Source organism: Herpailurus yagouaroundi, unplaced genomic scaffold, assembly GCF_014898765.1.
Source record: "Herpailurus yagouaroundi ecotype Mexico unplaced genomic scaffold, PumYag 77, whole genome shotgun sequence".
In the NCBI taxonomy this organism is placed as follows: domain Eukaryota; kingdom Metazoa; phylum Chordata; class Mammalia; order Carnivora; family Felidae; genus Herpailurus; species Herpailurus yagouaroundi.
Genome location: NW_024412388.1, coordinates 37,244,242 through 37,261,081, shown reverse-complemented (window position 1 = coordinate 37,261,081; position 16,840 = coordinate 37,244,242). Strand labels below are relative to the sequence as shown.

Here is a 16,840-nt window from a genome sequence, read left to right as displayed (position 1 = left end):
GAAGGCAGGGAGACAACGATAATAAAGTAAGTTCTTCTTGTCATCATTCCCAAGGGTCCAATGGAAAAAAGGTAGGCTTCTGTAATCTTTAGCACAGAAACAACTCTGGCAGTCTTGCGTTAGAAAACGCCATTGAGGGGTGCCTGGGTGGCTCAGGCAGTTAAGCGTCTGGCTTCAGCTCAAGTCATTGTCTTGAAGTTCATGAGTTCAAGCCCTCCATTAGGCTCTCTGCTGTCAGTGCGGAGTCCTCTTCGGATTCTCTCTCCTCCTCTCTCTTCCCCTCCCCCACTTGCTCGTGCTCTCTGTCTCTCAAAAATAAATATTAAAAAAAATTGGTTTATTGCACTTATTAATTCAATAAACATTTGGGGAGCTTCCTCCAGTTTGTGCCAGGCATTTTGCAAGTGGTAAGAATACTAGTTTCAGGGTTTTGCTCTGGAATTCACATGGCTCTGTCAGCTGCTTCCTTAAAAAAAAAATCTTAAACAAGAGCTTACTGTCTTGCATCCTAATGGGCTCGTACATCCAACAAGAGAGGATTCTCTAACAGTAGATGTCTTTGAACACCCATCACTTCTGTTAACAACAGTTTGCATAGATAACATCCCAACTTAGAGACTTGTACCAGTGTGTTTTCTCTTTGCAAATCTGTGTGTTTATAATGTCAGATAACTACTTTTAATACAAGTGGCTCAGTTTTGAAGTGGTAGGTCATCTCAGATACCTGACTTCAGTGTATCTCGTTGATTTTTTTAAATGTTGAAAATGTCGTCTCTTGGTCTTTTGGATACTTGGCTGTCAGTGTAAAAAACAACCTTGGTTAGAAATACTAACATATTTAGTATAAAACCAATAAAACTGTCAGTATATCTTAATAAAAGGCGAACATCCACCAAACAGTAACACTCTTTTGGATGTTCCCTTAGGACAGGTCTTTTTAAAGTGATGGTTTCAGAATCATGTTTCCCAAGTCCCCAGTCCACTTGGGCTCCTTAAACCTAATGAAGACAAAGTAAGCCACTACTCACGGCTCATTCCACTCAGCAGATGCTGATGGGATTCTAAAGCAAAGGAGGAACAAACGCTGCCAAATGGAATTTTTCCTTCATCTCTGCAACACTGGGTTTCCCAAAGCCAATAATGCTTCCACCCATTTTCATTTAAAAGCCCTCATTTGCTCCTGACACAGTGGCAATCTGCAGTGTTAGCTGTGGCCTTCTGCCTGTCTGCTCTACCACAGGGCTTAGTAAGGGCCATTGGTAAGAGAACCTTATCTGTGGGTTCCAGATTTATGAACTAGAATTTTTTTTTTAAGACAAAGACTTAGTTTTTCTCTAGGAAAAGTCCTTTAAATTGGGAAAATTATTTGTTTTACATATATAAGTTTATATATACAGGTGATCTTTGAACAATGTAGGTTTGAGCTGTGCAGTCCACTTGTACATCAATTTTTTTTTCAGTAAATACAGTACAGTCCTGTAAATGAATTTTTTTAATGATTTTCTTTTTTTTTCTTTTTTGTTATTTATTTTGAGAGAGCAAGCACGTGCACACGGGAGAAGGACAGAGAGAGAGGGAGAGAGAATCCCAAGCAGGCACCACTGTGTCAGCATAGAGCCCAGTGCAGGGCTCGAACCCACAGACTGTGAGATCATGACCTGAGCTGAGACCAAGAGTCGGGCACTTAACTGAGTGAGCCATCCACCCGCCCCTCTCTTTTGATTTTCTTAACAACAGTATCTTTATTGTAAAAATAAAGTGTATAATACATATAATATACAAAATATGTGTTAAGTGCTTATGCTATTGGTAGGCTTCTGGTCAACAACAGGCTATTTTAGTTAAGTTTTTGGGGAGTTAGAAGTTATATGTAGATTTTCAATTGCATAAGGGGTCCGCACCCTAACCCCTGCATTATTGAAGAGTCAACTGTATATAAACATAAACGTGTAGATTCCTGTTAATTGTCTCTGCATACGCTACATGAAATTCAATTTGAAGAGGCTTGAAATAATTAAAAGTACCGGTCAGTGCTTACCCTAAAATTACAGGGATAGACCACTGCACTCCCAAAAGAATGGCGAAAATTGAAAAGACTGAAGGTAGCAGTATTGATGAGAATATGAGGGAACTGGAATTTTCCTACATTGCCAATAGGAATGTAAAATGGTATAATCATTCTAGAACAGATCTTGGCAGCTTTTTAAATTAAGTAAAGCATATATCTACCATATGATTAGCCATTCACCTCCTAGGTATGATGGTGATAAGAAAGCATATGATGAAGGGAAATGAAAACATATGCCCACATAAAGACTTGTACATGGATTCTGAAGGCAGCTTTATTTATACTAGTCAGATAGAGAAAACAACCCATAAATGTCCATCAACAGATGAGTAGTTAAATTGTGTTGTATCCGTATGATGGAATGCTTCTCAGCAACAAGCTAAGTGGCTACGGCATGGGTTAATCTTAAACTAATGAAGCTAAGTAAAAGAAGCCATACCAATAAAACAAAAAATGAAACCAAAAAAAAAAAAAAAAACCCCACATGCTCACTCACTGGTCCCCTTTATACAAAATTCTAGAAAGTGCAAACTGATATATAGTGGATCAGTGGTTGCTGGAGGGCAGGAGAAGAAGAATTACAAAGGGGCTTGAGGAAACTTGGGAGTGATGAATGTTTATTATATCGATTGTGCTAATGGTTTCCCAGGTGTGTATATATATGTCAAAACTTACCAACTTACACATTTTGAATATGTGAAGTTTATTGTATATCAGTCATATCTTTAAAAACTATTAAAGTTTTTTTTTTTTTTTTGGTTTTTTTTGGTTATTTATTTATTTATTTATTTTATTTATATATGAAATTTATTGTCAAATTGGTTTCCATACAACACCCAGTGCTCATCCCAAAAGGTGCCCTCCTCAATACCCATCACCCACCCTCTCCTCCCTCCCACCCCCCATCAACCCTTAGTTTGTTCTCAGTTCTCAACAGTCTCTTATGCTTTGGCTCTCTTCCACTCTAACCTCTTTTTTTTTTTTTTCTTCCCCTCCCCCATGGGTTCCTGTTAAGTTTCTCAGGATCCACATAAGAGTGAAACCATATGGTATCTGTCTTTCTCTGTATGGCTTATTTCACTTAGCATCACACTCTCCAGTTCCATCCACGTTGCTACAAAAGGCCATATTTCATTTTTTCTCATTGCCACGTAGTATTCCATAGTGTATATAAACCACAATTTCTTTATCCATTCATCAGTTGATGGACATTTAGGCTCTTTCCATAATTTGGCTATTGTTGAGAGTGCTGCTATGAACATTGGGGTACAAGTGCCCCTATGCATCAGTACTCCTGTGTCCCTTGGATAAATTCCTAGCAGTGCTATTGCTGGGTCATAGGGTAGGTCTATTTTTAATTTTCTGAGGAACCTCCACACTGCTTTCCAGAGCGGCTGCACCAGTTTGCATTCCCACCAACAGTGCAAGAGGGTTCCCGTTTCTCCACATCCTCTCCAGCATCTATAGTCTCCTGATTTGTTCATTTTGGCCACTCTGACTGGCGTGAGGTGATACCTGAGTGTGGTTTTGATTTGTATTTCCCTGATAAGGAGCGACGCTGAACATCTTTTCATGTGCCTGTTGGCCATCCGGATATCTTCTTTAGAGAAGTGTCTATTCATGTTTTCTGCCCATTTCTTCACTGGGTTATTTGCTTTTCGGGTGTGGAGTTTGGTGAGCTCTTTATAGATTTTGGATACTAGCCCTTTGTCCGATATGTCATTTGCAAATATCTTTTCCCATTCCGTTGGTTGCCTTTTAGTTTTGTTGGTTGTAAAAACTATTAAAGTTTTTAAAAAGGAAAACACACTGACCTTACGACATGTTTCTGTTCAGAGCGTAGCTACCATTGGCAATACGTTAAACAGTGTCCATCTCGCTGTGGAGGCAGTACAGAAAACCATGGATGAACACAAGAAAACCATGGACTTACTGCAGAGTGATATGGTAAGGAAATCTACAAATGCTGCAGGAAGTCAGCATTCTGCTCACCCTCTCCTGTGTAATTGGAGTGATGCCAGTTATCCATTTGTCTAAACAGACCCTACTAAGCACCTTGTTAAAAGATGTAATCTGTAAATTAAGCAGTTAAGCTGGATAAAATTAAAAGCTGAGTCTTCTACAAACATAGTGGAAAAAATAGTAAGATACAGTTCGTGGGTGGAATGGGTAGGAAAGAAAATGGGGAAGAAGGAAAGGGAAGTGTCACAAGTATTGATTGCTACATAACAGATCACCCTCAACTTTGTGGCTTAAAACAACATGTTATTATTTCTCACTATTGTGGGTCAGGAATTTGGGCAGAATGCAGCCATACGTGTGACTTCGGCCTGCACCACATGAAACAGAATACCCCCATCCCACTGAGCCCAGTCAACCCACAGAACCATGGGAAATAATAAATTGTTGTTTTAAGCCACAGAGCTTGGGGATGATATGTTATGCAGCAGCAGATAACTGAGACAGAAGCAAACCCCTGCAGTGCTCAAGAATTGTTTCCAGATGTCTCTTAGTGTTGTGCGGGTATAAGCTGTCTGCAATCATTCAGAGGCCTTAATTCATCACCTAGTGGGTACTCTGCTCCATGAAAGATTTATGAAGGGTGAAAAAGATGGCACAACCTTTGCTGTCTTGCTGGGGAGATGAGTTATATGTACATGAGATTAGGACTATTCAAGAAACACAAAGATTCCCTAGATTCTCCACTAATTTCTAGGTCTATCGCACATGCTCTTCTCAAGCTTTGGAGTTTCGAGTTTAAACCAGGAAGTTTGTACCAAGGAGACCTGGGCTATATTAGAGCTCTAGAAAGGGGGGTTTTTCATTTCTTCAAAACAAGAACTCCTCACTGTTATTTAATGGGGCTGACCCAGAGGAAAAAGCATTGACCTGGTGTTCAGACACTCTGGATTCTAGTTCCAACTCTGCTGCTGAGTGGGAGATTCATAATAATAAAGATCCCTAATTTAGCAATTCTTTTATTACTATTATTTTAATATCTGGAACACTTTCTCAAAGTAATTAAATATGTTCCAAAATAACTTTTTTCCTAACTCAAAAATTCATGCTTTAGAGAACCATGGAGTTTTTTTCTCCCACCTCTCTTACTTTTTCTTTATTGTGCCTTTTATTTCTTATAAAAGGGTTGATAAATATCTAGGATTTCAGGGAAAACAATTTATTTCCCCCAGTTGCATTCTATTATAATTAAATCTGCCTCTTTTAAACTTCCATAGTTGCCTGTGGTAATCCCTCCATTGGCACATTATATACTGAATTAAGTCATAGGTACAGACTCTGAAAGATTAAGGCATGCAAAGTTTTTCCACTAGAGGGGAAAAGTGTATATAAACGTGTTACATTTCACCCTCTTCAGAGAGAGACCTGAGCAGTGGGAAGGGGATGGGAAAGGAAGGGTAACCTTCAGACATAAATCTTGGCATGTGCTGTTAAAACTGAAAAACTAACTGTGGTGCGTGATTGGTTGTTGTATTCAATGCCCAAGGCCAGTGGTTACACAACTGGCTGCTCTTTGAATGTACAAACCTCTTTAGTCCTGGGGAAATGATGACACTAGCCAAGTTCGGACTGAGTTCTCAGGCCCCTGGGACGTTACAGTGATTCTACAGTTTCTCTGAGAGTACGGGTAATAGAGGCAAGGAGGACTGGTGTCTGGGGAGTTCATTCCATTCAGAGATGGAGAAACACTGGGAGGGTCTCAGTTCCCTGAGGTGTCTGGGTGCTGCTGATCCAGTCCACCCTTCAGGCTGGCATCCCCAAAAGTACCTGGTGCCCTCAGGGCCTAGCACAAGACTGGTCACGCTATAGGCTCCTGGGAACTAATTGTTGATTAATCATGGATACCTCCTTTGGGAAGCTAGAAGGTTTGGGGACCATCCTAGATGGTAATTACTTTCCTATACGAACCTCTATTCCTATAAACAGAATCAGCACTTCTTGAAAGAGACCAGTGGAAGCAACCAGAGCAGTCCATCACCTTCAGCTACATCAGAAGTTGACAATAAAACCCACAGTGAGAATTTGAAACAGGTACTTTTTTGTCTCTGGCTTAACTCCCTGTGCCCACAGTGAACTCTGAGGGCCGCTTGAGTAGTTGGGCTCCATGTTGTGGCGCCTCATCCCATGCATATATTTGCCTGCCTGAGAGCTGAGCAGAAAGCAATGTGTGTCGCTGTCTTAGGAGTCTAAGATGTCATCCTGACTCTTCTTTGGCACTCTGCTTTTTTTCCCTGCATGTCCGTCAGTAGAGTAAATTCCTTTTCACATCTTAAAAGGCATAGAAGAGCCAGATTATCCTGAAACTGTTTATGAAAAATAGTGATCTGAGCAAGTTAACATTTCTAAACTGTTAGAAAGCATTTTAGATGCTTTCTGAGACTAAAGACAAGAAGAGAAAAAAGGTTATTGAGTTCAGAATCACAAGAAAGAGAATAAAGGAAATCTTCACTAAGAATTCCTGTCCTGAGTTTAATGCCCTCTAAAACCTATAGTCATCATTCCTTTTTAAGTAGCAATCAGTACTAGAGGATGTCAATAAAAATAATTGAATCTTGTACTAAATAATGCACTACTTGTTATGGTTTTGCTACATGAGCCAATTCAGTAATTGGTATTGTAGTTTTGTTCTGACAAATTAGGTTAATGGGCGTTTCAGTTAATAACCCAGCAAGCTTTCCCGCCAGCAGGTGAGGTAAACATTGGGCAATCAATTCCCAAGCTCTCAGCTTTCTGGGACCAGAGAGTGAATCATGTAGTTAGTCCCCTTTCCTCCTCCTGTCTAGCTGAGGTCAAACAACTCCAGAGGGAGTAAACTCAGAGCAATTGAGAGTGGAAGGACAAAGCCAAGACAGACAATCGATGGTCTAAACCAGGAAAAGGAGTTTACTTCGGTCACGTGACATGGTAATGGTTGTTTAGTGCTGCTGGCCTGCTTGTCTAGTGTATGTCTTTTAGTTGGATTCCACAGTTTGATTTATTTCCACTCCAGGATATCCTGTACCTTCACAACTCTTTAGAGGAGGTAAACAGTGCCCTAGTGGGGTACCACAGACAGAACGATCTTAAACTCAAGAGAATGAATGAGACAGTCAGGAACCTTACCCAGAGAGTCAACTGGATAGAAACAGATCTGGTTGCTATGAGCAAGGTAGAAAAGCAAGCGAACCTGTCCCTCAGCATGGTAAGCCATTTCGGGTCTTTTGTGATATGTTCTGTGTTGCCGTGTGTTTTGTCTGCACGTGGATGACACTCCACAGACCTTTCAGATGCAGTCTCCTGGCATATTTGAGAGGCTACACCTGTGTGCTGTGCTTCATCCTGCCTCCTTTAATCTCCACACTAGCTCTGTGATGTGAATGGCACAGGCATAGTTAGCCCTGATCTGGAAAGAGAGATGTAGAGGGGGTTCAGTTGCTTGCCACGGCTTCACCACAAGCTGATGGCAGAAATGACAAGCCGCCTATTGTGTTACCAGTGACCCATCTGGTAGAGAAGCTCTGGCACATGTTTCCAAGGGAGATCTCCTTGCTCTTTTTTAAGTTGTTAGGGGTGGGAACAATGACAGTGACAATAAGTGAAGAATCTTTTGCCATTTCTTCAAGCCTGAACTTGGCTTTTCAGATTTATCCTGCTTTGTCTGCATGTTAGGGGGATCCTTTGCCATATAATGTGAGAAAGCCATTTAAAACAGACCAGGTCAGGGGCGCCTGGGTGGCGCAGTCGGTTAAGCGTCCGACTTCAGCCAGGTCACGATCTCGCGGTCCGTGAGTTCGAGCCCCGCGTCGGGCTCTGGGCTGATGGCTCAGAGCCTGGAGCCTGTTTCCGATTCTGTGTCTCCCTCTCTCTCTGCCCCTCCCCCGTTCATGCTCTGTCTCTCTCTGTCCCAAAAATAAATAAACGTTGAAAAAAAATTAAAAAAAAAAAAAAAAAAAAAAACAGACCAGGTCAGACCAGCTCCTCAACTTGAGAGATCACTGAGTCCATCCTCCCATTTTACATGAGGAAACAGTGACCTGAGTCATTGGTGCTGGCAGACCATGTGGTTTACTGGTTTTCATGGTATTGTTAATAAAATGTGTTTTTTTCTATATTGCCCTGGGATCCATGTGAATTGCTTTTTAATAGCTGCAGGCCCCACCCTTAAAGATTTCATACAACAAAGACACAGGCATACGTAAAGAAATGGAAACCTAAAACAGGGAATTGTAGCATAAATTCAAGTAAGCAGCAAAGCTAGAAGCAAGCCCACAAGTAAAGTTGAACTCCAGCACCCGGCAGGCAGGGTTTGAACTGTCTCTGCCGCAGTGGAGCCTTGGTGGCTTGCCTGGCATGGCTTCGAGCGTGGAGTCAGAAGACCTGTCCCCACTCCTGCTTTACAAGGGCATGGATTTACTACAAAGCCGTGAGGATTAAAGGAGCCTTGTTTTATTTTACTTATTTATTTTTTAATGTTTTTATTTTTGAGAGGGAGAGGCAGAGAGAGAGAGAAAGAGAATCCCAACCAGGCTGTATGTGTCAGTGCATAGCCTGACACGGGGCTCAACTCATGAACTGTGAGATCATGACTTGAGCCGAAATCAAGAGTCGGACATTTAAAACTGACTTAGCCACCCAGGCGCCCTAAAGGAACCTTATTTTAAAAAGCCCCTTTGAACTCAACTAAACTAAGTAGGGGCTAGGAATTTGGGGTGGTTTGATGAGTGTTGGGCCTTGAAGGTTTTCAAGGCTAATTGTGAGAATTTGCTGCCCCAGACTCCCCGTACAGTCCCTCCCCCTCCACTTTATTTTTCTCCAGAAGAAGAAATCGTTAATAGCACCATCTGTCCTGCTGTTTTCTTCCAACAGCGTCATGCCTAGCCTGGCTCTGGGTATATAAGTCCCCTCACCTTCTGTACTTTAGAAGTATGAAAGTTTGTGAAGCGACGGTTTCAGCTTTGTGTCTCAGCTGCCTTTCTCCCCCTCTCCTTCTCCTATTGGTATTTCTGTTGAAAGTGTCCTGAGAACCTTTCAGTTTGACTACTTTGTTTCAAAAGTGCTAGATGTTTAAGTTTTAATGTTTGCCTTTAATCTTGTTTTTACCTTTTAAGATGGATGATAGAGCCGCCACTCTAAAAAGAGAGTCCTTGCATCAAATAACCAACAGAACAGATACATTAAAAACCCAGAGCATAAAGGTAAATTACAGGGGGCTTCTTTTGAAGTAAGAATAATGCATCAGCATCTTTGTGCTTTTGAGGGGTGTCTGGCTGGTTCAGTCGGTACAATGTACAATTCTTGATCTCAGGGTGGTGAGTTCGAGCCCTGTGTTGGGGGTAGAGATTACTTAAAAAGAAAAAACACAACAGCATCTTTGTGCATTTGAGCAACTGTTTCTTTCTCTAAAGGAGCACATTGGTCTCATTTGCTGAGACTTCAAGACAGAGTAATTAATAAATTAGTATATGAATGAATAGGTGAATACTTTATCAGGCACCTACCCTGTGCCAAGCCCTTTTCGAGGAGCTGGGGTGACCGCAGTGAGCAGGATAGACATGTGACCCTTATTCTGATGGAACTCAAAGTCCATCAGTCAGAAAATCATTACTACATAATTGAACAGATAATTACTGTGAGTATGATACCTGCTACAAAGGAAAATTACAGGGTATGATGAGGGTGTTAACAGAGGTCAGGAAAGCTCCCTAAGGAAATTACTTTTAAGCTATGACAGTAGGTTATCTGTACTAACAACAGAGAACAGAGGCATAGATCATCTAAAACTCTTGTCTAACCTAAACATTATTTTTAGATTGCAGTCTCAGTACTTACATAGTCCATTTAAACTTCAGCCAGTTCCTTTCACCTTGTACCTTCCTGTTTTGTTTTGTTTTGTTTTTAAGTTCTTCCCTGACATATTGTCAAGATAAGACAATCTGTGATATGCTTTGATATCCCAGGAAATAAAGTTTATTTGTTAACATTCTCTGTGATTATTGTTTAATACTATAAGATCTGGGCTATAAAGTAAAAGCCAGGAAGATTGTGGCTAAGTGGCTAAAATACCACCTCAGATGCATATTGTGTGTGAGAAGCTCAAGGATATGAGGTTCAGAGGAAATGAACTTGGAAATGAACCATAGGACAGGCAGTTTTCAATGTAATACTTTGTATCTATATTTGTTCTTCCTTAACTATTGCCCAGATATATTAAGATTTTAATACTTCGTGATCTCGGCTTTTGTTGCATTTTCTAACTACTTCTATAAAAAATAAATAAATAAAAATACCTCACCTGGGGAATGACAAGAAAAATTGAAGATCCAGATACAAATGTTGAACACAAAAAGTAACAGGTGGTTACTGATGGAAACTAGTGATTTTAGCAGCAGTTCATATTTTAACAGTAAACGTCAGAATCAAATAAACATCAGAATCATGCACATTTTTTGTCTAAATTTCCTGGTTTTGCTTTCAGACCCTTTATGTTTTTAACTGTCATCCCAGTGTATTGGTCCCTCTGTCCTACTTAATTTACACATCCTAACCAGATATAATTTCTCTTTAATTTCTTCATAAATTCCTCAAGTATTTAGTACCTAGTTTTAGTCATCTGTGTCCATATATTAGCCCCTTAATAAGCCCGAGTGATCTTCTATATGATAACTATTAGAGTAGAAATGAAGGTCAGAGAAATAATTGAATTAAAAAAAAAAACAAAACGTAATGAGTTGGTGTTCTGACTGAACACATGATCAGGACCTTTCACACTAGCCTAAGCAGTTAGAAAAGCCTAATAAGCCTTTGGCGCCTGGGTGGCTCAGTCAGTTGAGCATCCGACTCTTGATTTTCGCTCAGATCACAATCCCAAGGTCATGGGATCAAGCCTTGTGTCAGTCTCCATGCTGTGCAATGAAGCCTGTTTAAGATTCTCTCGCTCTCTCTCTTTTCCTCTCCCTCTCCTCTTCTCCCCTCTCCCCTGCTATGCTTCTTCTCTCTCTTTTAAATTAAAAAAAAAAAAAATTAAAAAGCCTAAGCCTCATAGAAACCAGACTTCTCTCTTTTTATAATTAAATATATTTTTTGTATGCCACTCTGAATCATCCTGGAAATGAGGGAAGGGTGTAGGGAAAAACTTTTTTAATTTTTTTTTAACATTTATTTATTTTTGAGACAGAGAGAGACAGAGCATGAATGGGGGAGGGTCAGAGAGAGAGGGAGACACAGAATCTGAAACAGGCTCCAGGCTCTGAGCCGTCAGCACAGAGCCCGACACCGGGCTCGAACTCATGGACCGCGAGATCATGACCTGAGCCGAAGTTGGGTGCTTAACCGACTGAGCCACCCAGGCGCCCCTGGAAAATCTTTTTTAAAAGATGTAAGTAAGTCAAACTTGGAATTAGAAATTTTACAGCTCTCCTACAGCTCCTCCTGCTCTTACAGCTCCTGCCACCACTTGAACCCTCAGGGGTGGGGGAGAGGGGGACAAAGAAAAGCCAGGGTTTGTTGCCTTTTTTTCTTTTCTTTTTTTTTTTTTTTTAAGGTGATAAGAGCATAAAACTCTACCTAAAGTTATCTGGTCACAAGGTAAAGTAAGATATTCAGGAAAATTATTTAGTGTGAAATAGCTCCTAGAAAATAGTATCTACTCATTTAGGAAATGGGTGTTACATGGGCACCTGAGCAAGGGTACATTTCCTTTACTGCTGACACACGCCTGCCTTCCGCCATCAGCCAAACATTCACAGTGGATCTCACATTGCCTGTCACATAATGTCCCCTAATGGTCTAGTCTCAAATCCAGCTAGGCCCTCATCGACTCTGAGTACCAAAGGTATCTCTAGTATTTGTTGATTCATTCCTTCATTACCTTTAATAGGGAACCTACTGGAAGTCAAGCACTTCCTGCTAAATAGACTCTGGGAACATAACGAAGAATCAGGTAAGGTCTTCTCTCCACCCTAAGCCTCTGTGGTCTTTATTTTGGACAGAAAGAAGATAGTTCAGATTCTCAAGTATCCAAGCTCAGAGAGAGACTGCAGCTCATCAGTGCTCTCACAAACAAGCCTGAGAGCAACAGGCCACCAGACACCACCGACAAAGGTGAGATACTCAGGGCTGGCTTCTGCATGTCTCACGTAGGCTTGGGCAGCTCGCCTCCCACACAGGGAGTGGGGACAGGTGTTCCAGCAGGACTGATCAGACCGAGGGAATGATGCCTGAGTGCACCGAGATGAAGATGATACACTTTGGTTTCATTTAGGAAAAACCATTTTGTACATGATTTGTATTCCAGTCTATTAAGGAAAGAATGGGTAATGTTTAGCTTGAAATAGACTTCTCCATGCTGTCTGCATCCAATTATGGGCAAAAATGTAACTGTCATAGTATATATTAAACCAGCCCTATATGTTGTTTACGGAAGTCTTTTCATTACTCTAAGTGCATAAAATTTACTTAAAAATAAATATTAGTCCTTCTGAAAAACCGTTAGCAAATAATGATGGGATCATTGAGTTGGAAAGGCCCTTGGCTTTAGGGAGGGACATACCTAATCAATATTAGCAGATGCCTCAAGGACATAACTAAAGCACTGGACTGGATTGGCTTTGGCCCCTACCCCCCACAAATATTTTTCATTTTGGGGAAAACATTACATCCTCTCTTACTCTCTTTTGGGTAGGGGGACAGTCTACAATGGGAGGCCTTGTCCTAACATCATGCTACATAATTGTGTGACAGCCCTCTTTCAGCACCAGCTGATCTGGTGGCACATACCCCACATCAGACTTACGGTATGGCTCCTAGGATATCAGACATCCAATGCTATTCTCACTTGCAGCTTAAACTCTTAGCATCTAAACCTATGTAAAGCTAACTTGTACTAGAAGAGCTTCCCATGGGACCACAGCTTAAACCTTAATGTTATAGGATACTGTATGATCTTCACTTACCCACACAGCGTATCTCAATCCATGCCTTTAACTTCACACAGTCACTGTGCTACTTGGTATGTATGTAATTACCCTAAAAGGTGACCTTTAGTACCGGTTTATTTTGGTGTCAGGTTTGATAATACTATAAAACAATATATGTTTGTTACAGAGCAAGTACAGAGTTTCACATCAAAGCCATCAGCATTGCCAAAATCTCCACCGTCTTATGGAGATCACATTGAGAAAACTGCCCAGCTAAGACCTATTGCCCTACCAGGAATTTCTAGCATCAAAGGTAAATGCTTAGGGGCGCCTGGGTGGCCCAGTTGGTTGAGCTTCTGACTTCAGCTCAGGTCATGATCTCACAGCTCATGAGTTCAAGCCCCGTGTAGGGCTCTGTGCTGACAGCTTGGAGCCTGGAGCCTGCTTCCAATTCTGTCTCCCTCTCTCTCTGCCCCTAACCCAGTCGCATTCTGTCTCTGTCTCTCTCCAAAATAAGCATTAAAAAAATTTTTTTTTAAAAAGGTAAATGTTGGGGCGCCTGGGTGGCGCAGTTGGTTAAGCGTCCGACTTCAGCCAGGTCACGATCTCGCGGTCCGTGAGTTCGAGCCCCGCGTCGGGCTCTGGGCTGATGGCTCAGAGCCTGGAGCCTGCTTCCGATTCTGTGTCTCCCTCTCTCTCTGCCCCTCCCCCGTTCATGCTCTGTCTCTCTGTCCCAAAAATAAATAAACGTTGAAAAAAAAAAATTTAAAAAAAAAAAAAAGTAAATGTTTATACCATGGAATAATAGGGGAAATGTTCAAAGCTATAAATTTTTAATTTTTTTAACTTATGAGAAAAATAATTATAATTCTTTTATATATAATTATATAATTATAATTAACATTGAGTACTTTCTGTGAGCCAGATACTTGGTATGATATGCATTATATTATATATTATTATTATTATATAATATATATATTATATTATATAATACTCTGAACGATCCTGGGAACATAAATATTCATGTATTCTACCCATTTTATTGGTAGGGAAACTGCCTAAGTCCACACAGCAAGTATCAGGCTAAAGCAAAATTCACACCAAGACAGCCTGACACCCAAGTTTGCACTCTCAACCAATGCACTGTAGAGTCTTCATTCATTCAGTGAGTGCCTAATTAGACCCAGTGCTAAGCAGTAAAAATACAGTGTAAGACATGATCTCACTTTCCTCAAGGATGTGACAGTCTAGTGGAGAAGGCAAACAAGCAACCATAATACCCTGAGATAGCAAATACTGTTTGCTAAGGCCCTCTAAAAAAAGAGGGGTCCTCTGGCTGAAAACCAGCAAGATAAACAGTAGGAAGGATATGATTCACAGAAAAACCATGTTTGCCTTGCTTCCAGCAGTGTGTGCTATCCTTCGTGGTGATGTTTAGAGTCTCCTGATTTTGCATTCGCTAACTGCTTGGAAAATCACCCATTCCTGTCCACCTACATTTGTCTGGCTCTCCATCTTAACTTAGATACCATTCCACCAGAAAACATTTTCTTACCTCCCAGGACTGGATTAGGTTCTTCCTGTGTATGCTCTTTTATAATATCTTACGTTTGCCCCTGTGTAACACATGTCACTGTGTTGTAATTTCCTGGGGAGATAGAAAATTGGCTTTACTCCCAGCCCCTAGCATAATGCCTGGTACACGTGAATATTTGTTACGTGAATGAGTTATCTACAGCCTACAATTAATGTGTAAAGCATAGAAGACTTAAATTTCTATTGCCATATAAATGCATTACTTTTTCATCTTATCTCCAAGTTTTTTTCTTTCTGTTTTCTGGGGAGACAGAAGAATGCTAAATTGTGTTTACTGGCAACACAAGTGCCTTCTCCCACTTTGCATTTATTACATCAAGAATTGATGAGAATGCATGGAGGAAAGACTGATAGAGCAGATTGAGAAATAGCCATCTTAACATTTATACTTCAATCCTTAACATTGGCCTCGGATACTTTGGATGACTACACTTTTGAAATGACCCAAAGCAGCAATAGGATTTTTATTTGAATACTGCTACCAAGTGTATAGCACATTTTATAAACTCACGCCCTGTATAGAGACACACACAAAACACATTTTCCAGCTAGCCACTTGGTGGCAGCCATTGAGAACAAGTGTCCCACCTGCTTTTCTGGCTTTCAGAGCTTTTGAGACTCTTGAGCTGCTTTGCTGGGGCTGTCTCAGGAGTGAAAGCAGGGCCTTCTTCAGAAGCATGTCTGCAAAACTCCTTGATGGACTGCACTGCTTCCCCCGCTTCAGGCCGTTTCCGTTCTTCCTGAGTACCAAACAGCAAGAGGCCTACAGAATCTACAGGTGGAGCTGGCTACATGAAGAGAGGAAAGAGATTTAGGAAGACTTTTAAGGAAACCTAAGCCTCATGACTGTCTCTTGATATTAGAGACTAAATCTACTAAGTCATTCTGTGGGGACACAATCAAGTCCTTTTAAAATATTATGTGAATAACTGGCCCTCCTACGTGTTCATTATGGGGCCCTTGAGAAAATACCAGAAGAGACCATTGATGGAAACTCTCCAATCCTATTGGCTCAAATAATATCTTAGAACTAAAAAAGAAGCTACAGATCAACTGGTGATAGTGCTGTCTCTTAGCTGGGAGAGAGAGAGAGCACATGTGCCTGATGCTTTATACCATATATATCACTTTGAAGAGATCTGTAGCCCTCTGGTTCTTTTTTTTTTAAATTGACATATAAGTCATAGTATCATAGTATTCACCCTTTTAAAATGTATAATCCACATTGTACAACCATCACCATTATCTAATTCCCCAGAAGAAATCCTGCACCCATTAAACACTCACTCTCTATTCCCCTACTCCAAGCCCCTGGCAACCACTAATCTTTCAACCAAAATCTTTGGATTTGCCTGTGCTGGTGTTTCATATAAATGGAATCATAGGATCCATGGCCTTGTATATGCTGCTTTCACTTAGCCTGTTTCCAGGGTTCATCATATTGTAGCATGTAGCAGTATTTCATTCCTTTATATGGCTGAATAATATTCCATTATATGGATAAAACTACATTTTATCCATTCATCAGCTAATGGACATTTGGATTGTTTCTGCCTTCTGGCTATCAGGAATAATGCAGCTGTGAATATTCACGTACAAGTTTTTGTATGGGCATATGTTTTCATTTCTTTTGAGTATATACCTGGGAATGGAATTGTTGGATCATACGGTAATTCTGTTTAACTAACAATATGCTATAGTCTGTTTTACAGGCTCAGCTCCTACCATTAGCTCTTGAGGCTTCTGCAGTCCTTTTTACCCGTCCAACATAAGAATAAAATCTGGAAAATCTAAAAGGAAGGCCTTGGGGAGAAAGCCCAGCCCACTCATTTCTCCTGTGATTATCTGTCACTGCTTCTGTTTTGGAAGGATAGTGTCATTCAGTAATTCTTCTCATTTGTAAAGGATCAAGAATCATCTTTCTGATTTAGTGAGATACTGAACTTTATCTTTTGGAAACAGAGTCTGCAAAATAGCTTTTCTTTTAGTGCTTTGCATTCAGTTGAGGCTGCTTTTTAAACTGTTAAGTAAATTTGGGGCACTTGGGTAGCCCAGTCAGTTAAGTGTCTGACTCTTGATTTCGGCTCAGGTCATGTTCTCACGGTTCATGAGTCCAAGTCCCTCATCAGGCTCTGTGCTGACAGTGAAGGGCCTGTTTGGGATCCTCTCTCTCCCCCCTCGCTTTCTGTCCCTCTCCTACACACACACACACACACACACACACACACACACACACACACACACACACACACACACACAC

The 16,840-nt window shown here is 40.8% G+C and overlaps 1 protein-coding gene across 3 annotated transcripts in view; it reads left to right on the top strand.

Annotated features, from left to right (window-relative positions):
• Window positions 1-16,840, top strand: part of EFCAB14 (EF-hand calcium binding domain 14) — a 39,528-nt gene that overhangs the window by 19,018 nt on the left and 3,670 nt on the right. The window contains exons 5-11 of one of the 3 annotated variants that reach the window (XM_040470133.1): window positions 3,905-4,015; window positions 6,014-6,118; window positions 7,077-7,268; window positions 9,175-9,261; window positions 12,055-12,166; window positions 13,169-13,294; window positions 16,281-16,638. In XM_040470133.1, coding sequence (XP_040326067.1) covers window positions 3,905-4,015; window positions 6,014-6,118; window positions 7,077-7,268; window positions 9,175-9,261; window positions 12,055-12,166; window positions 13,169-13,294; window positions 16,281-16,318 — 771 coding nt within the window. In that variant the 3' untranslated portion in view covers window positions 16,319-16,638. Of the gene's footprint in view, window positions 1-3,904; window positions 4,016-6,013; window positions 6,119-7,076; window positions 7,269-9,174; window positions 9,262-12,054; window positions 12,167-13,168; window positions 13,295-16,280; window positions 16,639-16,840 lie in introns of those variants that run through there. The other 2 variants (XM_040470132.1, XM_040470134.1) reach the window with 2 other exon arrangements.